The sequence below is a fragment of the Sorex araneus genome, chromosome 5, assembly GCF_027595985.1.
Source record: "Sorex araneus isolate mSorAra2 chromosome 5, mSorAra2.pri, whole genome shotgun sequence".
Taxonomy (NCBI): Eukaryota; Metazoa; Chordata; class Mammalia; order Eulipotyphla; family Soricidae; genus Sorex; species Sorex araneus.
In genome coordinates, this window is record NC_073306.1 from 24,654,901 (window position 1) to 24,675,475 (window position 20,575).

The 20,575-nt window shown below is 41.7% G+C and overlaps 1 protein-coding gene across 1 annotated transcript in view; it reads left to right on the forward strand.

Annotated features, from left to right (window-relative positions):
- FAF1 (Fas associated factor 1) overlaps window positions 1-20,575 on the forward strand; it is a 373,466-nt gene that overhangs the window by 234,217 nt on the left and 118,674 nt on the right. The window contains exons 10-12 of the mRNA XM_055139161.1: window positions 2,053-2,179; window positions 3,151-3,214; window positions 3,978-4,059. Of these exons, the coding sequence (XP_054995136.1) occupies window positions 2,053-2,179; window positions 3,151-3,214; window positions 3,978-4,059 (273 nt within the window). The remainder of the gene's footprint in view (window positions 1-2,052; window positions 2,180-3,150; window positions 3,215-3,977; window positions 4,060-20,575) is intronic.

Consider the following 20,575-nt stretch of genomic DNA (forward strand, 5'->3'; position numbering starts at 1 on the left):
GTAAATAGTCTTTGTAGACTTTATAGACTGTATTTGTTGGACATGGTGTGAAAAGGCACTTAGCTAGATACCTTGCTGGGACCCCCTTTTTGTTTTTATTTATTTATTTAAGTTTTTTTTTTTTAATTGAATCATCGTGAGAATAGTTACAAAGCTTTCAGGATTAAGTCTCAGTCATACAATGATCCAACACCCATCTCTTCACCAGTGCACATGTTTTACCACCAAGAGCCCCAGTATACCCCGCTCCCACTCCCCACCCTGCCTGTGTGGCAGATGATTTTTTCACTTTACTTTGATTACATTCAGATTTCAACAGAAAACCCACTATTATTTTTTGGGAACTTTTCCCCCCACAATCAGACCTGCCGAAAAGGCATCATTAGATTATTTGTTTTCTATCGCTGATAATGAAGAGCATATGATGTTGCACGGCCGTGAAAGCGGCATCGCGGTTTTGGAATTCTGGTATTTTAGTAATTAAGTCCAGAGGTATTTCTGACAGCAGCCGCCACATTCCAAGATTGGTTTGTGTGCCTCTAGGATCATGGCTGTTAGGAGCAGAGGAGCTGTTCATAGGGGGCCACTCGGGGTCTCAATTGGGTGGGGAGCAGGGCCAGTTCTGCCCCACCCATCGAGAGATTTTCCAGGAGCCCCATCACTGCAAGCTCCTACTTCTCTGTCCAATTGGCTCTGAAAGGTAGCAGTCACCATGCTGCCTAAAGGGGGAAAGTCTGAGGGACAAAAACCCTTCCCCTCCCAGGGCTGCATGAGGTCATAGCTTTGTTCACAGTTCAGGAGTATATCTGCCAGCAGCTGCTGCGTTCCGAGATTGGTTTGTGTGCCTCTGGGATCATAGCTGCTCAGGGACGGAGGAGCTGGTCCTGAGAAGTTTTTTGTATATCAGGAAAGGTCGAGAGGTTTGGAGAAATACTCCCAGTCCCCACATACCGGAGCCATGTTAGTAGAAGCTCAGTGTCACTGGGATTCCATATGGAGAAGGTGGGGACTCTGCACCTTCTCTGTCTGGGTGCAGACCTGGTGTTGTTGGCCCGATCCGGGGTCTGGAGCATTCTCCAACTTGTGGTGGCTGCCAGCCAGGATTCTTCACTTCTGAGTGCGGCAAGATGGGGGTGTGGGGGGGTGGGTGGGCAGGATGAGGGCGTGACTTCTGGCTTTAGGGGCGGGCTGGAGCCTCCCAGTTCCAGTGCCACCATGCAGTTTGGAGAAATAGTCCCGGTCCCCACATACCAGAGAAGCTCAGTGTCGCTGGGATTCCATCTGTAGAAGGCGAGGGACCCCCTTTTAATCCAAAGCATGAATATTTACCAGAATTCACAACTCAGTGTGTTTTAAATCTCAGTGTATTTAGAATCTCATTCTAACTTAGAGATCAGCAAGTTAGTTCATGTTTTAAAGCCGGTATTTTTTTAACTGTAGTATCTTAAATCTTAACAGATGTGACTGCAAACAAGATGAATAGAGCACGTTGCCAATGCCTTAGTAAACATTTACTACATAACTTTTTAGTAAATGCTTTTTGAATTTAAGCCTCATTATCTTGTCCCATATTTGATAGTGTCATTCTTAAAAAGCTTTCAGGTAATGTATTTTATGGCTTCCAAAAATTTTGGGGTATATGTACTATGTTTCATTAATTAGAACTTTGAGAACCATTGTGGTTAGAAATTGACAATTTAAAACTCTACCATTACGTCTACCTGAGACCGTCTCTTACCTCTTAACTGAGTAAATATTTATTGAGCACTTTTTGTATAGTATCGACTAGGGGATAAAATATACAAGAGACTCTTTTACTTACTGAGTGTGTTAGCATCCTTCATTTTTCCTCAGTCTCCAGCCAGTGATTCTTTTATAAGTATCAATTTATGTTAGACTTAAATTAGAAAAGATTAAGCTTTACTCTAGTAGATGGCATTTTATTTAATAAAACATTTAAAACAATATGCCCTGTTTTAAATATATAACTTTTGTCTTGGAATTTTATTTCCTAAATTCTTTGTAAAACTAATTGGGACTTTTCTTAAATAGCAAAGCACCGATGTTCATATGGTTAGTGATAGTGATGGAGATGACTTTGAAGATGCTTCAGAATTTGGTGTGGATGATGGAGAAGTATTTGGCATGGCATCATCTGCCTTGAGAAAATCTCCAATGAGTGAGTATTAATAGCTCTCTGGGTCTAGCATTCTAATTCTACCCACCAAATACAGAAATTTGTGAAGATCAGTGAACTTAAAAATTTCTTAGTCTTTCAGATTTGCAGAAATGAAATAGAGTAAATGGGCATTATTCATTAAAGTTAAATTCTCTTGAATTTTTACTATATTAAGTTCAACAACTCCCATTGCTTTAGTAAAAGTCATAAAAAATGCAAGGGCATGTAACTTTTGTTTCATGCGTATAATTAATTATGCTTTCCCACATCTCTTTTATTTAAACACAAAGGTGGATAAGTAGCTGCACTTTCTGTGACTGTGTTTGCTTTGCCTTATCTTACCAGAGATACCACTTTTAAGATTAGTAGCTTTATTTTTCCATTCACATAACCATCTTTGGAAGGAAAAATGTATACTAAATGTGCCAACTCCCTTCTACTTAGAAGACTGCATATTGAATACTCATAGGATATGTTAGAAACAAAATGGCTATTAAAATCAGTACTTAATGGTTTATGAAGTTTGTGGAATTAGGAAACTCCTATGAGCTGAAAGAGATATGATATTTACATAAAATTATTTTTTGACAACAGTTTGAGACTTTTTATTATTTAATCATAATCATATGATTTAATCAGAAAAGTATTTATATCATGAAAACAGTGACATCTTAATTTAGGATTGGCTCATATTTTAAGTAGTTAACTGGATTGTATCAGTTGATTTTCTACAATTTATGAGCTTGCAATTCTTTCAAGCCTTTTTTTAAAGATGTGGTAAAAGTTTTCTAATGTATATGGAGTAAAAATATCTCTTCAGATACATCACAGAAGGTAAAATTTTATTTTATTTTTCTCTTTATTGATTAAATATATTTCTTATATGTGGGATTAGATGTTATGTGGTTTGTTTTTTGTGTCTATTTGTTTTGTTTTTTTGTTTTTGTTTTTTCCTTTTGTTTGTTTTTTAGTGCCAGAAAACGCAGAAAATGAAGGAGATGCCTTATTACAATTTACAGCAGAGTTTTCTTCAAGGTAGGGTTAGGATATTAACTATATAAGATTGATGTTCTTTCAATGTTACTATGATTTTTCCTAAAGCAGTTTTAATTAGATTATTTTAATTTATCCATAAAGTATTCAAATAATATACTAATTTATATTGATTAATCCTATTAATGAAACATATTATTTGTCAGATAACCTGTAGATCATTTATGTCCCATCAGAATGTATTTCTCTATATCTTTTGGAAGTGTAGAAATTGATAATTTATTTAATATTTTGACATATTCTTTCCAAAATAGCCAGCACATAGGATACTATGTTAGTGCAAGTAAAATGTCCTTTATATAACCTTTTTGTTTAAGAATTGCTTAACAATTGTTTTTTAAGAGTCTAAATAAAAATGTTTCAAGTGCATTTGAAATTTTCCATATTTAAATAAAGATTTAAATATTTAATTTTTGTTTAAGTGATACTTTTCCGTTGCTATTTTCTCATCGTCAACCTGGGTTTGATCCCTGGCATCCCAAATGGTCCCCTGAGCACCACCAGGAGTAACTCCTGAGGGCAGAGCCATAAGTAATCCCTGAGCACTGCTGGATATGATCCAAAAAGCAAAATAAAATAAGAGGATTCTTAAAACTAATGGTCATTCCAACACCTTTAAAGGAATGTTTTAATATTTAGTCTGAGCTGAAGAAACCTTAGCCCAACATTTATTTTAAAGTTAATTTGTGAAATTTTGAAGTAAATTTGAAATGTATTTAATTAATAGATGTGATTTTTCCTATAGATATGGTGACTGCCATCCTGTATTTTTTATTGGCTCATTAGAAGCTGCTTTTCAAGAGGCCTTCTATGTGAAAGCCCGAGATGTAAGTACAATTTTGCCTTTCCTGATTAAAATTATATCCTACAAGTTTACCAACCAGTCCTGAGGCAGTGCTTGATGCTTTCTGATTTTTTTCAGATTGAAAGCTTGATTTTGTTTCTGGTTCCTCTACCAATCAATTCATCACCTAATAATCATCACCCAAATAGCCATTTCAAAGGGTACTAGTATGATAGGATACTACTATCCTATGTGGTATCCAGACTTTTATCAAACCTGAAAATAGCGTGGTTGTTTGTTTATTTTTTGTTTTGTTTTATCTAGGAGAATAATGTCATATATGCTAAGAGGGCTATATGTGTGTATTCTTCTCAGTTACATGCTTGACCAGTTCTTGCTAAAGGATATTCTTTTTCCAAAACTATTAGATAATCTACTGGCATATATTTAATAACTTTCCCAAAAAAATTCATTTGGGACAACCAAAAAATCTTCCTTAAGTGTAGAAATAGATGGTATAATTTGGAAGTCAAGAAGATTGAAATATATTTCAAGAATTCAAAATGTATTGAGCAAGAAGTCTACATAGGTCCAGGTAATGGCACTTGTGCATGTGTATCACTTTGGTTTTGATCCCAAACACCACCGAGTGTAATCCTGGTAGCCCCTGAGCACCAATGATGATGCCACGCCAAGCCCTACTGCAGTCACCTCCTCAGTACTATCCTTTGTGGTCACTATTTTAATAATAAAAAACAAAACATAAGCTGCTCTTTGTTCTAAGAATAGTGGAGTACACCACTTTATAAACTGTTTGAAGCATTTATTTTTTAAGTGTTAGAGCTGCATAAATGCACAGAGACTGGCACACATCAAAAAGAATAAGAACAACCAGTGCTGCTGTGGATGCACAGAGAAAGGGACTCTCATTCATTGTTGATGGTCCAGCCTTTTAGAAAACAATATGGGCATTCCTCAAAAAACTAGAAATTGAGCCTCCATATGACCCAGCAATATCACTTCTGGCATTATATTCTGGTGGTGCAAAAAGATACAGTAGAAATGTCATCTGCACTTGTTTGTTCATTGCAGCACTGTTCACAAAAGACAGAATCTGGAAACAACCCAAATATTCGAGAACAGACAATTGGTTAAAGAAACCTTGGTACATCTACACAGTGGAATACTATGCAGCTGTTAGAAAAGATGAAGTCATAAAATTTGCTTATAAGTGGATGGACATGGAGAGTATCATGCTAAATAAAATGAGTCAGAAAAAAAGGGACAGACATAGAATGACTGCTCTCATTTGTGGAATATAAAATAACACAGTCCGAAACTAAAACCCATGGACAGTAAAGACAAGGACGAGGAGGATTGCTCCATGGTTGGAAGCCTGCCTCAAGGGCAGGGTGGGAGAGAGCAGTTGGGATATAGAAGGGATCGTTCTGAATGGGAAATGTGTGCTGAAAGTGGATAAAGGACCAAACGTGACAGCCTCTCAGTATCTGTATTGCAAATCATAATGCCCAAAAGTAGAGAGAAAGAAGAAAATTGTCTGCCACAGAGGTAGGGGTGGGGTAGGATGGGGGTGGCAGGAGGGATACTACGGACATTGGTGGTGGAAAATGTACACATGTGCATTGGTGGAGAGATGGGTATTTGATCATTGTATGACTGAAAATTATGAAAGCATTGTCACTGTATCTCATGGTGATTCAAGAAAAAAAAAGAAAGAAAAGTTAAGAAGAGATACATAAATGGATTTTTTTGGAATTGCACTGTCATACCATTGTTTATTGATTTGCTCAAGCACGCACCAGTAACATCTCCATTGTGAGACTTGTTGTTACTGTTTTTTGGCATATCGAATACACCATGGGCAGCTTGCCAGGCTCTGCCGTGCAGGCAGCATACTCTCGGTAGCTTGCTGGGCTCTCTGAGAGGGACGGAGGAATCAAATCTGGATTGGCGGCGTATATTTTGCTCTTAACATTTGAAAGTAAATTATAGGCCACTAAAGATTGTGGGCATGTTTTTTTCAAGCAGTGATATTCTTTTATAAAATTGTGTCATTATTACATGTAACAAAATGAACAGCTTTTGTCTAATATAAACTAATTCTCAGTGTGTACTAAAATCATCCTCTACTTTTTAAAATGACATTTGCTTTTGTAAAGAAATCATACTAGATGATTTATAGATTGTTCCAAATTTTAGATGTGTGTGATTGGTTCCTTATATTTTTTAACTTGTACCTTTAGTTCTGTTCCCTGAGAAGTCATATTGGATTTTTATTGATTAAGGGTAAATTTTTTTATTGCAAAAATGATTTGTTGTAATTAATGCTGAATATTTTATTATATTAGCACAGTTGTCCCGTTGTTCATCAATTTGCTCAAGCAGGCCCCAGTAACATCTCCATTGTGAGACTTGTTACTGTTTTTGGCATATCAGATATGCCATAGGGAGCTTGCCAAGCTCTGCTGTGTGGGCCATATACTCTCAGAAACTTGCCAGGCTCTGAATCAAACCCAGGTCGGCCGCATGCAAGGCAAATGCCCTACCCGCTGTGCTATTGCTCCAGTTTATTATAATATGATTTTTTAAATGGCTGTGACGTCTCATTTTATGCCATGTTATGTTTAAACAGTCACTTATTGTTGGGTATTAATATGTATGAAAGAATATCTAGTTGTACTTCAGTCTATTTTTTAATAATTCTTGACAAGAATGTATTTGGTATATGTCTGTTTCAGCTTTACAGCAAGCTTACTGAGCAGTTGCAGTTACCAGAAAATTTATAGGGTGATTTGTAACTTAACTTGTAGCTTCCAAAATTGGCAGTAAGAGGGGCTGGAGCGATAGCACAGCGGGTAGGGCATTTGCCTTGTACGCAGCTGACCCGGGTTCGAATCCCAGCATCCCATATGGTCCCCTTAGCACCGCCAGGAATAATTCCTGAGTGCATAGCCAGGAGTAACCCCTGTGGTCGCCGGGTGCACAAAAAACAATAAATAAATAAATAAATAAATAAATAAATAAATAAATAAATAAATAAATAAATAAATAAATTAAATGAAAATTAAAACTACAGTAAGATATACTAAGTCATTATACATTATAAGTTTAAGTGAAGATAGCGTACTTTCTGCAGTAAATTGGTATTTGAATTTTTTCAGACTGATTACCTCCAAAAGAACATAGAAACTCTTGCTTACTAACTTCTGGATATTTGTAATGAAACGATTATTTGCTTTTCATTTGTCCTGGTATTTTAATAGATAAAGTCATTGGTTTCTAACAATTAATTGTTGTGTTTTGTGTAAGATTCATGCCAACGTCTAACTTCTTAGGACTCCAAAACTAACTTTTTCATTCTCCTGTTGTCCTTGGCTTTTTCTTTTTCACCTTTGTCTTTTATACATAAGATTTGTAGTATAGAGCCAGAGAGATAGTTCAGTAGGCTGAGCACTTGCTTTGCATACAGAAGTTTGTAATAGTTTATTACCATAAATTTCAATTAAATATATCTGAATGATGAATCAATTAAATCTGAGCAACTACATTTATATAGTTCTAAACTAAATTACATACACCTCCTTCATTAAAAGACGAACCTAGTAAGTACAGAAATAGCATTACTACTTCAGATTTACATAGTACTGCTCATTTGTACTGTGATTTATAAAGTATTTTTTTACAGGGGCTGAAGAGATAGTACAGAAGGTAGGGTGCTTGCCTTGAACACAGCTGACCAGGGTTTGATCTTCAACACTATATAGGGTCCTTCAACCCCCTCCAGGAGTGATCCCTGAGCATAGAGCCAGGAGTAATCCCTGATCATTGCTGGCTGTGGCACAAAAACAAAGCATTTTTATACATATCTCATCAGTAGTATTTAGCAGAAACCAATTAAAGGTTTTCATATTCCAACACAGGAATACAGACAAGTATGAATTACTGTATACCACTGTACTTTAGTGTGTTCAGTGCTAACTACAGTGAAGTAAATCCCATCTTTTCCTTTTCAGATTTCACATATAAGTATTGAATCTTTTTCAATACTATTTTTTTAAACTTTTGAATAAAACATTTTTAAGAAAACAATTTTCAGATGTTCAGATATTTCAAAGCAAGTGTGACCGCTACTGTGGCAGTCTTCCTAAATTTCTTTTATCTTAAATATCACATGTTTAATTTAAACTGTGGGAGGCACATTAATTTTACCAGGGCAACAGATGAGCCTCAAGCATCAGCATTCTTCACTTGAAGTGAGAAATTGAGTTCCAAGAGTAAATAAAAACAAGATTGAAGGTTTAAATCCTCTGCTGGGCTTTTTGAACTTATATACTCATTAAATGTTTATTGGAGTGGTGGGATTACAGAGGATTTGGGAAGCTTCATCAACTGGTATATAGTTAATCACTAAGTAAAACACTACATTTGATAAAGTGTTTCTCACGATGCCACATTCAATCCATCTTAATGAAAACTGCTTCAGACTGATTTCATTTGAGAGCACTTGACGGTCAGAGTGCTCATAGTTCTTTCTGCCTTTCTCTTGAGGAATTTACAATACTGTCCAGAGCAGACGTCCAACTTCAGTAAAACAGACATGTTATGTGTGCCCTTTTTTTAAGTAACATTATGATATCATTTTTATTTCAGACCATGAGGTGATTAGTTTCATGATCTCCCTACCTATATATCAGGTCTGCATAAACTTTTTTCACTTGTAACATGTTTTCTCCTGAGAAATGCAATCTGGACAAGCACTGCCAGAAACACTTCAGAGTCATTATGCTGTTAATTTTGAATTAATTTTTTGGCTGTTGCCCTTTCAGAAACAGTTTTCTGTTGCCATATTTTTCACTTATGGGACCCCTCTATGAACTCATGAACAATAGTTTAAGAAGGATCTAGGGCTGGAGTGATAGTAGAGCAGGTAGGGCATTTGCCTTGCACACGGCCGACCCGGGTTCGATTCCCAGCATCCCATATGGTCCCCCTAGCACCACCAGGAGTGATTCCTGAGTGCAGAGCCAGGAATATCCCCTGAGCATCTCCAGGTATGACCCAAACATTAACAACAACAACAACAAAAAGAATCTAGGATCTAGTAGGAATTATTGTTTAGTTCAGCCACAGATATTTATACATGCCTGTTACAGTTTTAGAATATAGAAAGTTCTTACTCTTGAGGTGCTCACAGTATACTGTCACTGTCACTGTCATCCCGTTGCTCATGGATTTGTTCGAGCGGGCACCAGTAACATCTCTCATTGAGAGACTTAGTATTACTGTTTTTGGCATATCCAATACGCACGGGTAGCTTGCCAGGCTCTGCTGTGTGGGCTCCATACTCTCAGTAGCTTGCCGGGCTCTCCAAGAGGGGCGGAGGAATCGAACACGGGTTGGCCATGTGAAAGGCGAAAGCCCAACCACTGTGCTATCACTCCAGCCCCAGAGTCTACTAAGAAAGATAATATAAACAAATCCATATTGTATAATAGGCAAGGAAAGCACAGAGGAGAATAACTTTACTTAGGAGTTCAGGAAATGTCTGAGGAATTGTCTCAGACCAGAGTCTTAATAGTTAATGTTATGCCCCTGTTTCAGATCCTCAGGCAGCGGTGGATACAGAGACACCAAATCGGTAATGCAACAGCAAAAGGGATTTTAGTCCATTTAACTGGGGTCAACTCTCTCACCCACAGAGTGGTCTCTTGATGACCCTGACTCCTAGTATCAAGCAGTTTATACAGATTTCAAAGTTTCAGAGTTAAGCAAGTACTTTGGCAACAGTGGTCAGGCAACAGGTAAACGATAGTTTCTAGTAACAGTTCATGGTTACATTACAGTTTCTGGGGCATAGTGATTGATTGAGCCCACTTGCTGGACCCAGGAACTTCCAGAAACTGAACCTGAGGCCTAACTGATTGTTCTCATTTCTGCTGTCTGTCATGGTATCAGTTTTGCCCTTACATTCCCCCTTTTCCAGTGGACTTAGAATGAGGAATCCTCCTCATTTTCCAAAATCTGATATTCTTGCTGCAGTACCATTAGCTGTACAGTGCTAATCCTATCCTTAACAAAATTCACTAACTAATTCAGTACCCAAGGGCCAAAAGTAAGTATAACCAAAAGCATACTCAGGGTGGATGGTGGAGATCAGGGTGGTCAGCCACGGTGACTGGTTGAACCAAGCCTCAAAACAACTCTTTTGAGCCTCTCTCTATCTCTTGCGTTGCAGCAGCCCATCCCTTACTTTGGCTGTGGACTCTCAGATCACTCCAGTGTGGTCTACATGGAAACAGCCTTCCTCTTCCAGGATAGCACAGAGGCCCCCTTGTTGTAGGAAGAGCAGATCCAGGCCTCTTCTGTTCTGCAAAACTACTTCCGATAAAGAGATGAGGGACTTCTCTAAGTTTGAGATAGACGTCCCCTCCTTTCTAGATCCTCTCTGTTGCCGCCCTCAAAGAAGTTAATCCGTGATGATGTAAGGTGATGGAGGCAATACTGGTACCAGTCCCTGCAATTCCTAGGTTAAATAGGGTAGCAATCGTTATAGCGGTCAGGGGTTCCCTCTTCTGCAGTCTAATTCTCCCTTTTCTCAATTTAGGTACATGCTTTCCTCAGAATGGTACAGGATTCGGGGTAAGACTATGACCAGGATGCAGCATTTTTTAGAAGCATTGAACACATTAAGTGATAAGCAAGGGGTGTGTCCCGTCTTGGAGCAGACCCACATCCCCCTTTGTTAGGGACGGCCCATTTCCCACCTTCAGTCCTATTAAGATCTGACTCTTCCCCACCACACAGACTGCTTTGGACCTGAGGAACATTTCCTATGCATGTACCTGCTCCACTCACTTGTTGCAGGGTCAACTCCACCTTGCATTCCCCCCACTTGCACTGCCTGGGGTTATCTTCCATAGAGATATTTTGTCACATTAAGTTATGCTGCCTCATAGAATGGTGGTCTCACATCGTAACACAGCCAACAGGAGGCAGTGGCATTTGGACTAGTCTGATTTAGAACCAAGTTAGGTGGTTCTGTATCAAATCCCAGAGGGGTTCTTTCTTATGAGTGCTATTCGGGGAGCCTGGTACTGGTGTGGATCCAAAGTTTGGGGTGGGTGTCACCCTTTCCTGAGGTGCACGGGCCCTACCTCCAGATGGTTTTCCCTTGGGCTTTGATGTCTTCAGGACTTGATTTGGGCTCACCTCGTGGGCTATAAGACTGAGATCCATTTTTACAGAGAACAGGATCCCCAAGTCAGCCCCCCTTTGTTATAGGCGTAATCCCCACATCCGGCTCCTGATCTACCCCCTGTCCTGTCACCCCTCTACAGTAAAAGTGATGTTAAGGGGGTTACACATTGATGTGGGGTGCCATCCAAATCCTGAGGCAATCCAACACCGCTCCTTCTGCTCATCATACATCGATGAGGTTTTGGGCGGGAGGAGATATCCAGTATGCCTGTCCTATAGTCTCACAACCCCATCTGGCGTAGAAATAGGATTCTGCTCCATCACACCCTGATTTCTGGGGATGCTTGGGGCACACATAAAAGGGGATCTGTTGGAGATTCTTTTTCCCTTTCTTGAACCCACAGTTAATACCAGACCCATCATCAGATCGTTAGTCTAGGGGCTTTCCTCCTACTTTGAGGAAAGAAGCCCCATCGCCTAATTACACAGATGTACCTGAAGGCTTAGGAACCAGGTCCAAGGGGGATTCTCCCAATCATTGTCAGCACCACCTTTCCAATGACAGGGTTAGTTATCTCCCAGGTCACTTTCATTAGTTGGTGTGGTTTACTTGTGCCGCTGCTCCAGACAGGCTCAGTAGGATGGTCCAGCCTATCAGGAGCGGGACAGCATCAACTTCAAGTGGTTGTCAGAGTGCCACTACACTGTCCACTCCTCTGCCTTCTTCTGTTCCCACGGACTAGCTTTCCGCACTTGGGAATGGTAGATCCACGGTCTGATGCCGTCCACCTTAAGGGCAGTTAGGATCACAAGAACAACAAAGTAATGTCCCTTCCACCTCGGTTCAAGAGTCTTCCTCTGGTGGCACTTGACCCATACCCAGTCCCCTGGGGTTATCTTATGCCCTGGGTCATGTTCTCCCCCTGCACTTTCATATACAGCTTTAATTACTGGCCAGATTTCTTGATGGGCCTCATGCAGTGCTTGGACTGCTTGAAGCAGGTCCGGGGGAACCTTCTAGCGAGGTCTCTTCTTTGGAGTTCTCTGCCACAACAGGCAGCAGTGCCCCATACACAGTTTCAAATGGGGTCAGATTGAGTATGTAGGGAGAGTTACAGACCCAGAACAAGGCATATGGTAGGACCGTCACCCAGTCCCCACCAGTTTCCATTGCCAATTTAGTTAGAGTCTCCTTCAGTGTCCTATTCATTCTCTACCTTCTCTGAGCTCTGGGGATTGTTTTCACAATGTAACTTCCAATCAGTCCCCAAAGCTGAGGCTAAACTGTGGATAATTTTTTTTTTCTTTTTGGGTCACACCTGGCGATGCACAGGGGTTACTCCTGGCTCTGCACTCAGGAATTACCCCTGGCGGTGCTCAGGGGACCATATGGGATGCCGGGATTCGAACCCGGGTTGGCCGCGTGCAAGGCAAATGCCCTACCCGCTGTGCTATCACTCCAGCCCCATAAACTGTGGATAATTTTAATGACAAAATCAGGACCCTTGTCAAAGCCAGTTGACTCAGGTATTCCATATCAGGGCACTATCTCTTCAAATAGCTTTTGGCCACTATCATAGCTGTTTCCTTTTTAATCAGGAATGCCTCCACCCAGCCACTGATGGTGTCTACCATAATCCTGAGTTACCTGTACCTGTACTTGCCAGGTTTCACCTCAGTGAAGTCGACCTCCCAGCTGCTTCCCGGTTTTCTCCCCCTTCCTCTTGTACCTGTATGCTGATGTGCAGCTTTCCTTGGTCTCATGGCCCGGCAGGCTTGGTATCCCTCCACCAATTCCCTTACAATTCGTCTCTGATGATGGAACCTCAGACGGGCTATCTCCATTAGAGTCATTATTTTCTTCTCTCTGAGATGGGTGATGTGGTGCAGGTGCAAGAGGATGTGTTTCCCAAGGTCCTCTGGTAGGAGGAGTCATCCTTCCAGGTCACGGTAGCACCCATCTTCTCGTTCCGCTTCCACTTGGTGGGTGATCCAGTCTATATCCTCCAGAGAGTATTCTGGCAGAGGAAACAAGTGTTCCATACCTGGTGGTGGCAGGTGTAAATTCAAGGCTGTTGGTACTTATGATGTTTCTGTCTGTAGGGCAGCTTCCCTGGAGGTGTTGTCTGCGGCTCTGTTGCCTTAGGTTTCTCAGGTGTCACTTCGTTGATGTCCCAGGACATACACCACCGCCACTGCTTTCGGTTTCTGTACAGTCTCCAATAAGCTACAACACCTCATCTTTGTTCTTGATTTCCTTTCCCTTGGTGGTCATGAAGCCATGACTGGAGTGAGGAACTGGATTCTAGGGATGTCTAAGAGTAGCCATTGGTAGTGGGTCAGTCTGGCCTTGGTAATCCACTTCCCTGGGGGGTTCTCTAGTACTCACTCTCTATGGCATGAGGAGTAGTGATTATAAGGTTCTGTCCAAAAATCAATTTATCAGCGTTTTTGACTAACAGGGCAGTTGTAGCAGTGATTCTCAAACAAATGGCCACCCAGATGCTATGGTGTCCAATTTCTTCGATAAGTAGGCGACTGGTCGTTTCCAAAGGCTGAGCTCTTGGACCAATACTTCCTTGGCTATCTATCCCCTTTTTCTCTTCCACAAATAATCAAAATGGTTTGGTGGGGTCGGGGAGGGTTAGTGCTGGGGCTGCTAACAAAGTCTAGTGCAGTGTCTCATATGCATCTTGCATCTGGTCAGTCTATTTCCACAAAAGGGCCTCCCGACTGGCTTCATACAAAGGCTTGGCCAGTTTCACAAACCCAGGGATCCACAACCTGCAGTATCCTACCGAGCCTGGGAACTCAACTCTTGCGCTGCCAGGGGCTCCTGTGGCACTGGTAGACACAGTCTCTTTCATTGCCTGAGTCAGCTATCTCTGCCCCTCTTTCAGCTTGTAGCCTAAAGTAAACTCTTCCTTACTGATTTGTGCCTTCTTCACACTAGCGTGGTACCCCAGCTGTCCCAAGGTCTGTAGTAGGTCTTTGGTCCCCAGTTTGCATACCTCTCAGCTGGGGGCTGCCAGTAGAAGGTCATCTATATATTGTAAGACCACAAGCTCTGGCTTCCGGCTCCAATATTTTCCAAGATCTTCCCCTAAAGCCTCATTAAACAGGGTTGGAGAATTCTTAAAACTCCTGAGCGAGGCAGGTTCATGTCAACTGGCCGCTGATCCCTGCCTCTTCATCACACCATTTGAAAGCGAAAAGGTCTTAACTCTGAGGAGCCAAAGGCAAGCTGAAGAAGTCATCCTTTAAATCCAGGGTGGTGTACTACACAAACTCGGGAGGAAGGCTGCTCAAAAGCATATATGGGTTCAGAACAATGAGGTGAATATCCTCCATTTGCCAATTCACCTCCCTAAGATCTTGGACAGTCCTCCCCCTCAAAACCTCCCAACCAATTTCCTGACCGACAGCCAGGGGGTGTTCCAAGGTGACCTACACCATCGCAGTATCCCTGCCTCCATATCCTGTGGAGGTGAGGGTCGATCCCCACTCTGGCCTCAGTGTGCATCGCATATTGCTTCACCCGGACTGGCTTTGTCCCGGACCTGAGTTATCCCAAAATTGGGGCCCTATGAAAGGCAAATCTTACTTCAGCTGCTTCAGCCCAGGCCCCAGGGATCCTTTCCACCCATGGCCTTACCTCTGGAACTATACCAGAGGCCACTTTATCTTGGAAAAGACTGTACTTATCGGCCATGGGTACAGTCAGTATATGGAGGGGGTGTCCCTCACCATCCGTTACCTTGATGCTGTCTTCCTCAAAGTATATTCTAGTCTTGACTTTAGTGAGGCGATCCGTTCCCAACAGGGGCTGGACACTTTGGGATCACCAGGAATGAGTGTGACACTATTTTTGATCCCAAGTCCACCTTTCTAGAAGTGGTCCAATGATATGACTTTTTGCCAGTGGCTCCTTCCACCCAACTGTCTTAGAAGACATTTGGCCTGGATGATGGGTAATTACTGAGTACTGGGCTCCTTTGTCTATTATGAAACCCACCGGGTTACCCAGGACTCGGGGAGGGGGCCCGAGCCTCATCCCCTCTAGTCATTATCTCTTCCAGCCACCAAAACTTGGGTGGCTCAGGGACTAATAGCCTCTTCCTGGGTAGTCTGCCATTGACGGGGGCACTTGTTTTACCCCAAATGTGTCAAAATTCATGGCAAAGAGCACACTGCCCTTACTGCAGCCAAGGCTGAGGAAGTCGGGGACCAACCTGCCATGCCCTAACCTCCCCCCTTTTCTCTGGCACCATCCTAGTCCCTGTAACCAGGATCCTTGCCAGCTCCTTCTGGGTTTTCCTGTTTTCTTTGGCCTGGAAGTTACAGTCCTCCTACCTTGCCCTCTCCTGCCTTTCCTGGTCCTCTTGCCTGACTATCCTCTTTCTCCTCTGGGATTTCCCTAGTGTCGAACACCTTCTCAGCCACTTTCAGGAGATCCTGGACTGATTGTTCCCCTACCCTTCTATCTTCTGCAGTTTTTTTCTTATGTCTGGGCAGCCTGGTTAACAAAAGCTAAAACCACTGCTACCCTGGTCTCCTTCAGGGGGTTCATAGGGGTGTATTGTCTAAATGCCTCATATATCCTTTCCAAGAGAAAGATGGGCTCTCAGTGGGCTCTTGTCTAACAGCATTTACCTTAGCCAAATTGGTCCACTTCCTTGCAGCCACTCAGAAACTGCCCATCAGAGCTGGTAGTATATTCGGAGATGCTCCCTACTTTCCTGTTGTTCAAAGTCCCACTTATCAGGGCAATTCAGCAGAAAGCCTGCATCAATCAGATTGGCTTGGGTGATAGGGCAGCCATCATCCTCTGTAACATGTTTGTGGGCCTCTGCCAAGATCCATTCTCTGTCTTTGGTGAAGAGAGTTTTCAACAGCTGCTGGCAGTCATCCCAAGTCGGGTTATGGTTAAACAGGATAGATTCTAATAGATCTATTAATTATTTTGGCTTATCTGAGAAGAAGCAGTCTGGGCTTTCCAGTTATATAATTCACTGGTCGAGAAGGGCCAGTATTGGTAGGTATGGACCCCACCTGGCCCTACTGGTCCAGCTGCCCGAGTAGGGAAGGCGAATGTGGAGGACAGGGTGTTCTCAGCAGTCGCCTCTGCTTCCTCACTATGTCTCCTTGGCCACAAGCCTCCTGCTGGTCCAGGCAGGACTGAGGCATTCAGGACCTCAAATTGACTGACTGGAGACCCGGGTATCTGGAGCGGCAAGAGGTCAGGGATCACAGGGACCAGGGGAAGTGGGGCATAGAGAGGTGGAATCTCCGGGGGGATATGCAGATTTATTAAGGATGGATAAAGTCCAGAATCTGGGAGGATGGGGCTTTTGTTACCTCCTCTCCTGACTCTCTTTTTCCTTGCCTCCTCGCCCTCCATTGTGGCAACCATGACTGGAATGGTTGACTCTGATAGTAATAGGGACTTTGACCAGGTGGGAGAAATCTCCACTATCATTTGCTGCATCAGAATATAAGGAAACTGATTGGGATGGCCTCAGGAGCAGGTCCTATTGATTATATCCCGAACCTTCTTTATGATGGGCAGGTGGGACGTTCCCTCTGGTGGCCACCCGATATTAAAGGTGGGCCACTCCGAAGAACAGAGGGTCTGAAACTTACCTTTCTTTAATTCTAGGCCATAGATTTGGCCCCTTGCCTTGAGATCTGAAAAGCAATTCATTAGAACACAGAGTGGGGTTCCCTGGGCCTGGCCCATAATTAAGAAACAAAGCAATGGACCAAAAACAAGCAGACAAGCCAGGCTCACAACACATGCAGTCCAGAAGACTCAACACTGAGAAGACAGACAAACAGCAGAGACAGACACTATATTGTGCACACAAAAACCTGAGGCTCTCTCTCCTTTTTCCAACTGACCTTACCAAAAGGAGTCCACTGCTCCTTGGAGACTTAGAGGTACTGGAGACATCTCCCTCGGCACCTGGTCTGTGGCCCTCCATGGAGTGTGCCTGGCATGGGCCCAAAAACCGATCCCCTTCTGGGTGTCCCTGCACCCCCTGTAGACCAGCCCCATGTGTGGTCTCTTAACGATCAGGTCACTCGACTGTAAAGTTGCCCCTGATCGACCGTGGCTTTCTCCACAATCCCATATACCCAGGTGCAGCCTGAATTCACCTCCAGTAGAGGATCCTGGGCAGACGAGCCCCCCATATGCTATGCCCAAATTTCAGATCCTCATGCGGCAGTGGATACAGAGACACTAAATTAGTAATGCAACAGCAAAAGGGACTTTATTCCAGTTAATTGGAGTCAACTCTCTCACCCACAGAGTGGTCTCTTGAAAGCGACCTGGACCTGGACTCCAAGTATCAAGCAGTTTATATAGGTTTCAAAGTTTCAGAGTTAAAGCAAGCACTTCAGCAACAGTGGTCGGGGAACAGTGGTCAGGCAACAGTTAAACAATAGTTTCCAGTAACAGTTTATGGTTACAATTTCAGGGGCATAGTGATTGGTTGAGCCCACTTGCTGGACCCAGGAACTTTTCAGGTGGGTTCAGGTTGGCTCGTTACACATTAGTTGATTTCTGGAAAACTGAACCTGGTTTAGTTTTAGGAACTGAACCTGAGGCCTACTGATTGTTCTCAGTCATGGCGTCAGTTTCACCCTTATAGTAACTGCTTAGGCAAAGTAACAATTCTAAACAGGAAAAAAAATTTTTTTAAGGCAAAATGGACCAGAGCATTAAATAATACAGTGAGCAAGGCACTTGCCTTGCACATAGCCAACAAGAACACTGCCGGGGATGTTCCCTGAGAGCAGAACCAAGAATAAGCCATGAGAACTGCTGGGTGGGCTCCAAACAAAATAAAACAAACAAAAAACACAAGGCTAAAAAGATTAAAAGGAACTACAACCAACATAGGTGTACTGAAGCAAAGAATACAGAATAGTTACATTACAAGAAATAAAGATGGAAAAATCAGCAGACCCAAGGTAGGGGCTATGGGTCCCTGTCATTACCTGACATTTAAGAGGCATTTGTGGAATGAAGCTTATATTGTATCTTTAGATAATGAGAACCTTTGATTACCCTCCTTAATTGAAGCTACAGAAGAGTATACCCATGGCCATTGTGATTCCCTGAATATCTGAAGATTATTAAGTAAGGTGTACAAGAAGAGTGGTACAGGAGTACATGGGATAAGGCTTGTCCGAAGCAGATCCTGTTTTAATCTCTAGCACCACTTTTAGCCCCCTGTGCACTTTCAGGCATCACCCCTGAACACAGAGCTGGGAATAACCCTTGAGCACTGCTCAGTATATCCCTAGCATCCCTCTCAATCCTCCAACTCCCCCCAAAAGCTTCTTTTCTTCTTAAAGCCCTTCCAAATTTTCATCCCTGTTACTACCTTCCCCCCCCCAAAAAAAAAGACTCCCTAAGTAATGTTTAGACACTTTTAGTACTAATATTGTTTTTCTCTTTGTGAAGGATTGTTTCCATGCATCCCCTGTGGAAATTAAGCTCTGATATCAGTAATTATGTTAGATGTCCTTAGATCTTGACTTCAGACTTCAGTAATATATGTAAACTGCTGTTTCCAAATATTACACATAAAGAAAATAGTGCTTAATTCTTGATTTCCCACTTAACAAATCTGACCTCAAGAGTGAGGCTGTTTCTAAGTTGGCCCAAAAAAGAAAGTCATTATCTCCTTTGATTATTTTCTTTTGGTTCTGTTGAGGATTAACTTGAATTCTACACAGGTTCCTGCTCAAGCAAATTGATGAGTAATGGGATGACAGTGATACAGTGATACATGTAAAGGTACATAGCACCACGGCTAAAATAGAAGGCTTGGTTAAGCAGCTTTGGACAAATTGAGAAATGATATAAAGTAACAGCTCTGTATTTCATGACCTAGCTCTTCTAACAACTCCAGAAAGGAATTTTGAGGACCCCATTGAACATTTATGGAATGATTTGCTTTAACTGTGCTTGTTACTAAGTTTTATTTTACTTATTTGTATAAATCAACCCATTTAAAGTAGTATCATTAGAAATTTTTTGTGTTGAAATAATTCTAAATACTACAGTTGTACAGTGCTTTCAAGAGAAATGTTCTATGTAAATTGGAAGTCACAGTTATCATTGGCTGTCTATCATTGGTTAGTCTCAAGCTTTCCGTAATCCTGTAAAAACAGCCCAAAAATCTTTGTGCTGGGGCTGGAGCAATAGTACAATGGGTAAGGTGTTTGCTTTGCATGTGGCTGACCCTGGTTCAATTCCCACCATCCCATATGGTCCCCTGAGCACCTCCAGGAATAATTCCTGAGTGTAAAGCCAGGAGTAACCTCTCTGCATTGTTGGGTGTGACCCAAAACAACAAAAAAGAAAAAAAAAAGCTTTGTGCTTTGGAAATTATGTTTAGTGTCTTCATCTTGTCTTTGTTTACTTTTTAATCTAAAGTCCTTAATGGCAAGACAACTATCCTGAATGTAAGTGAGATTAAAAACTATTATCCTAATAGAAATTTTAAATTTTTCATTATACAGATATTTGTTATTTTGAAAAATACAATTACATTTGAAGTTTAGAAATGAGTTACCACATAATCCAAGCTCTGAAAATAATTATTATTAAGTATTTTTGTGCTTTTTAAAAAAAAATGTTTTTGCTTTTGTGTAATTTTTTCCTAAAGAAAATATCTATTTGAAAGTTGAGGAACTGGAGAGACAGTACAGGGGTTAAGCGATATGATTTGCATGTTGCATGTACCAGTTCTTTCTCTTGTACCACGTGGTCCCCAGTCCGCACCATGTATGACTCTGGATGAAATGCTTCTGGGATGGCCTGAGTACTCTCCAGCAGGGCCCACAAAGCACTACCCTCTCATTGAGCCATGCCCAGCTGGTTGAGTATTACCAGGATGGGTCCTGGCCCCCCAAACACTACTTGTGACTCCCCCATGGATATTGTATTTTTAAATCTGAGTTGATATGTGACCCGGGAGTTAGCTTAAAGGGGGAGTTGCAAGCCACATGCCTGGTTTAGTTCCTAGTGCTTCATGGTTCTCTAAACCTGTACAATGCTAGTTGTCGCCATCAGATTTGATCCCTGGTACAACAGAATCAGGATTAATCCCTGAGCACTACTGTGTGAGACTCAAAAACAAAAACTTTAAAAAGTTAATATGTTTTACTGTAAATGAAGCCATGCCATATCCAATACACTTCTATAATTGTATGTCCCTACTAGTTAATATGATATTAGCACTCTCTTTAGAATTTCCCTCTAATTCTCCACTTTACATATAAGATCTGCCCAATTAAAAATTTAAAAATATTAATGTCAAGAA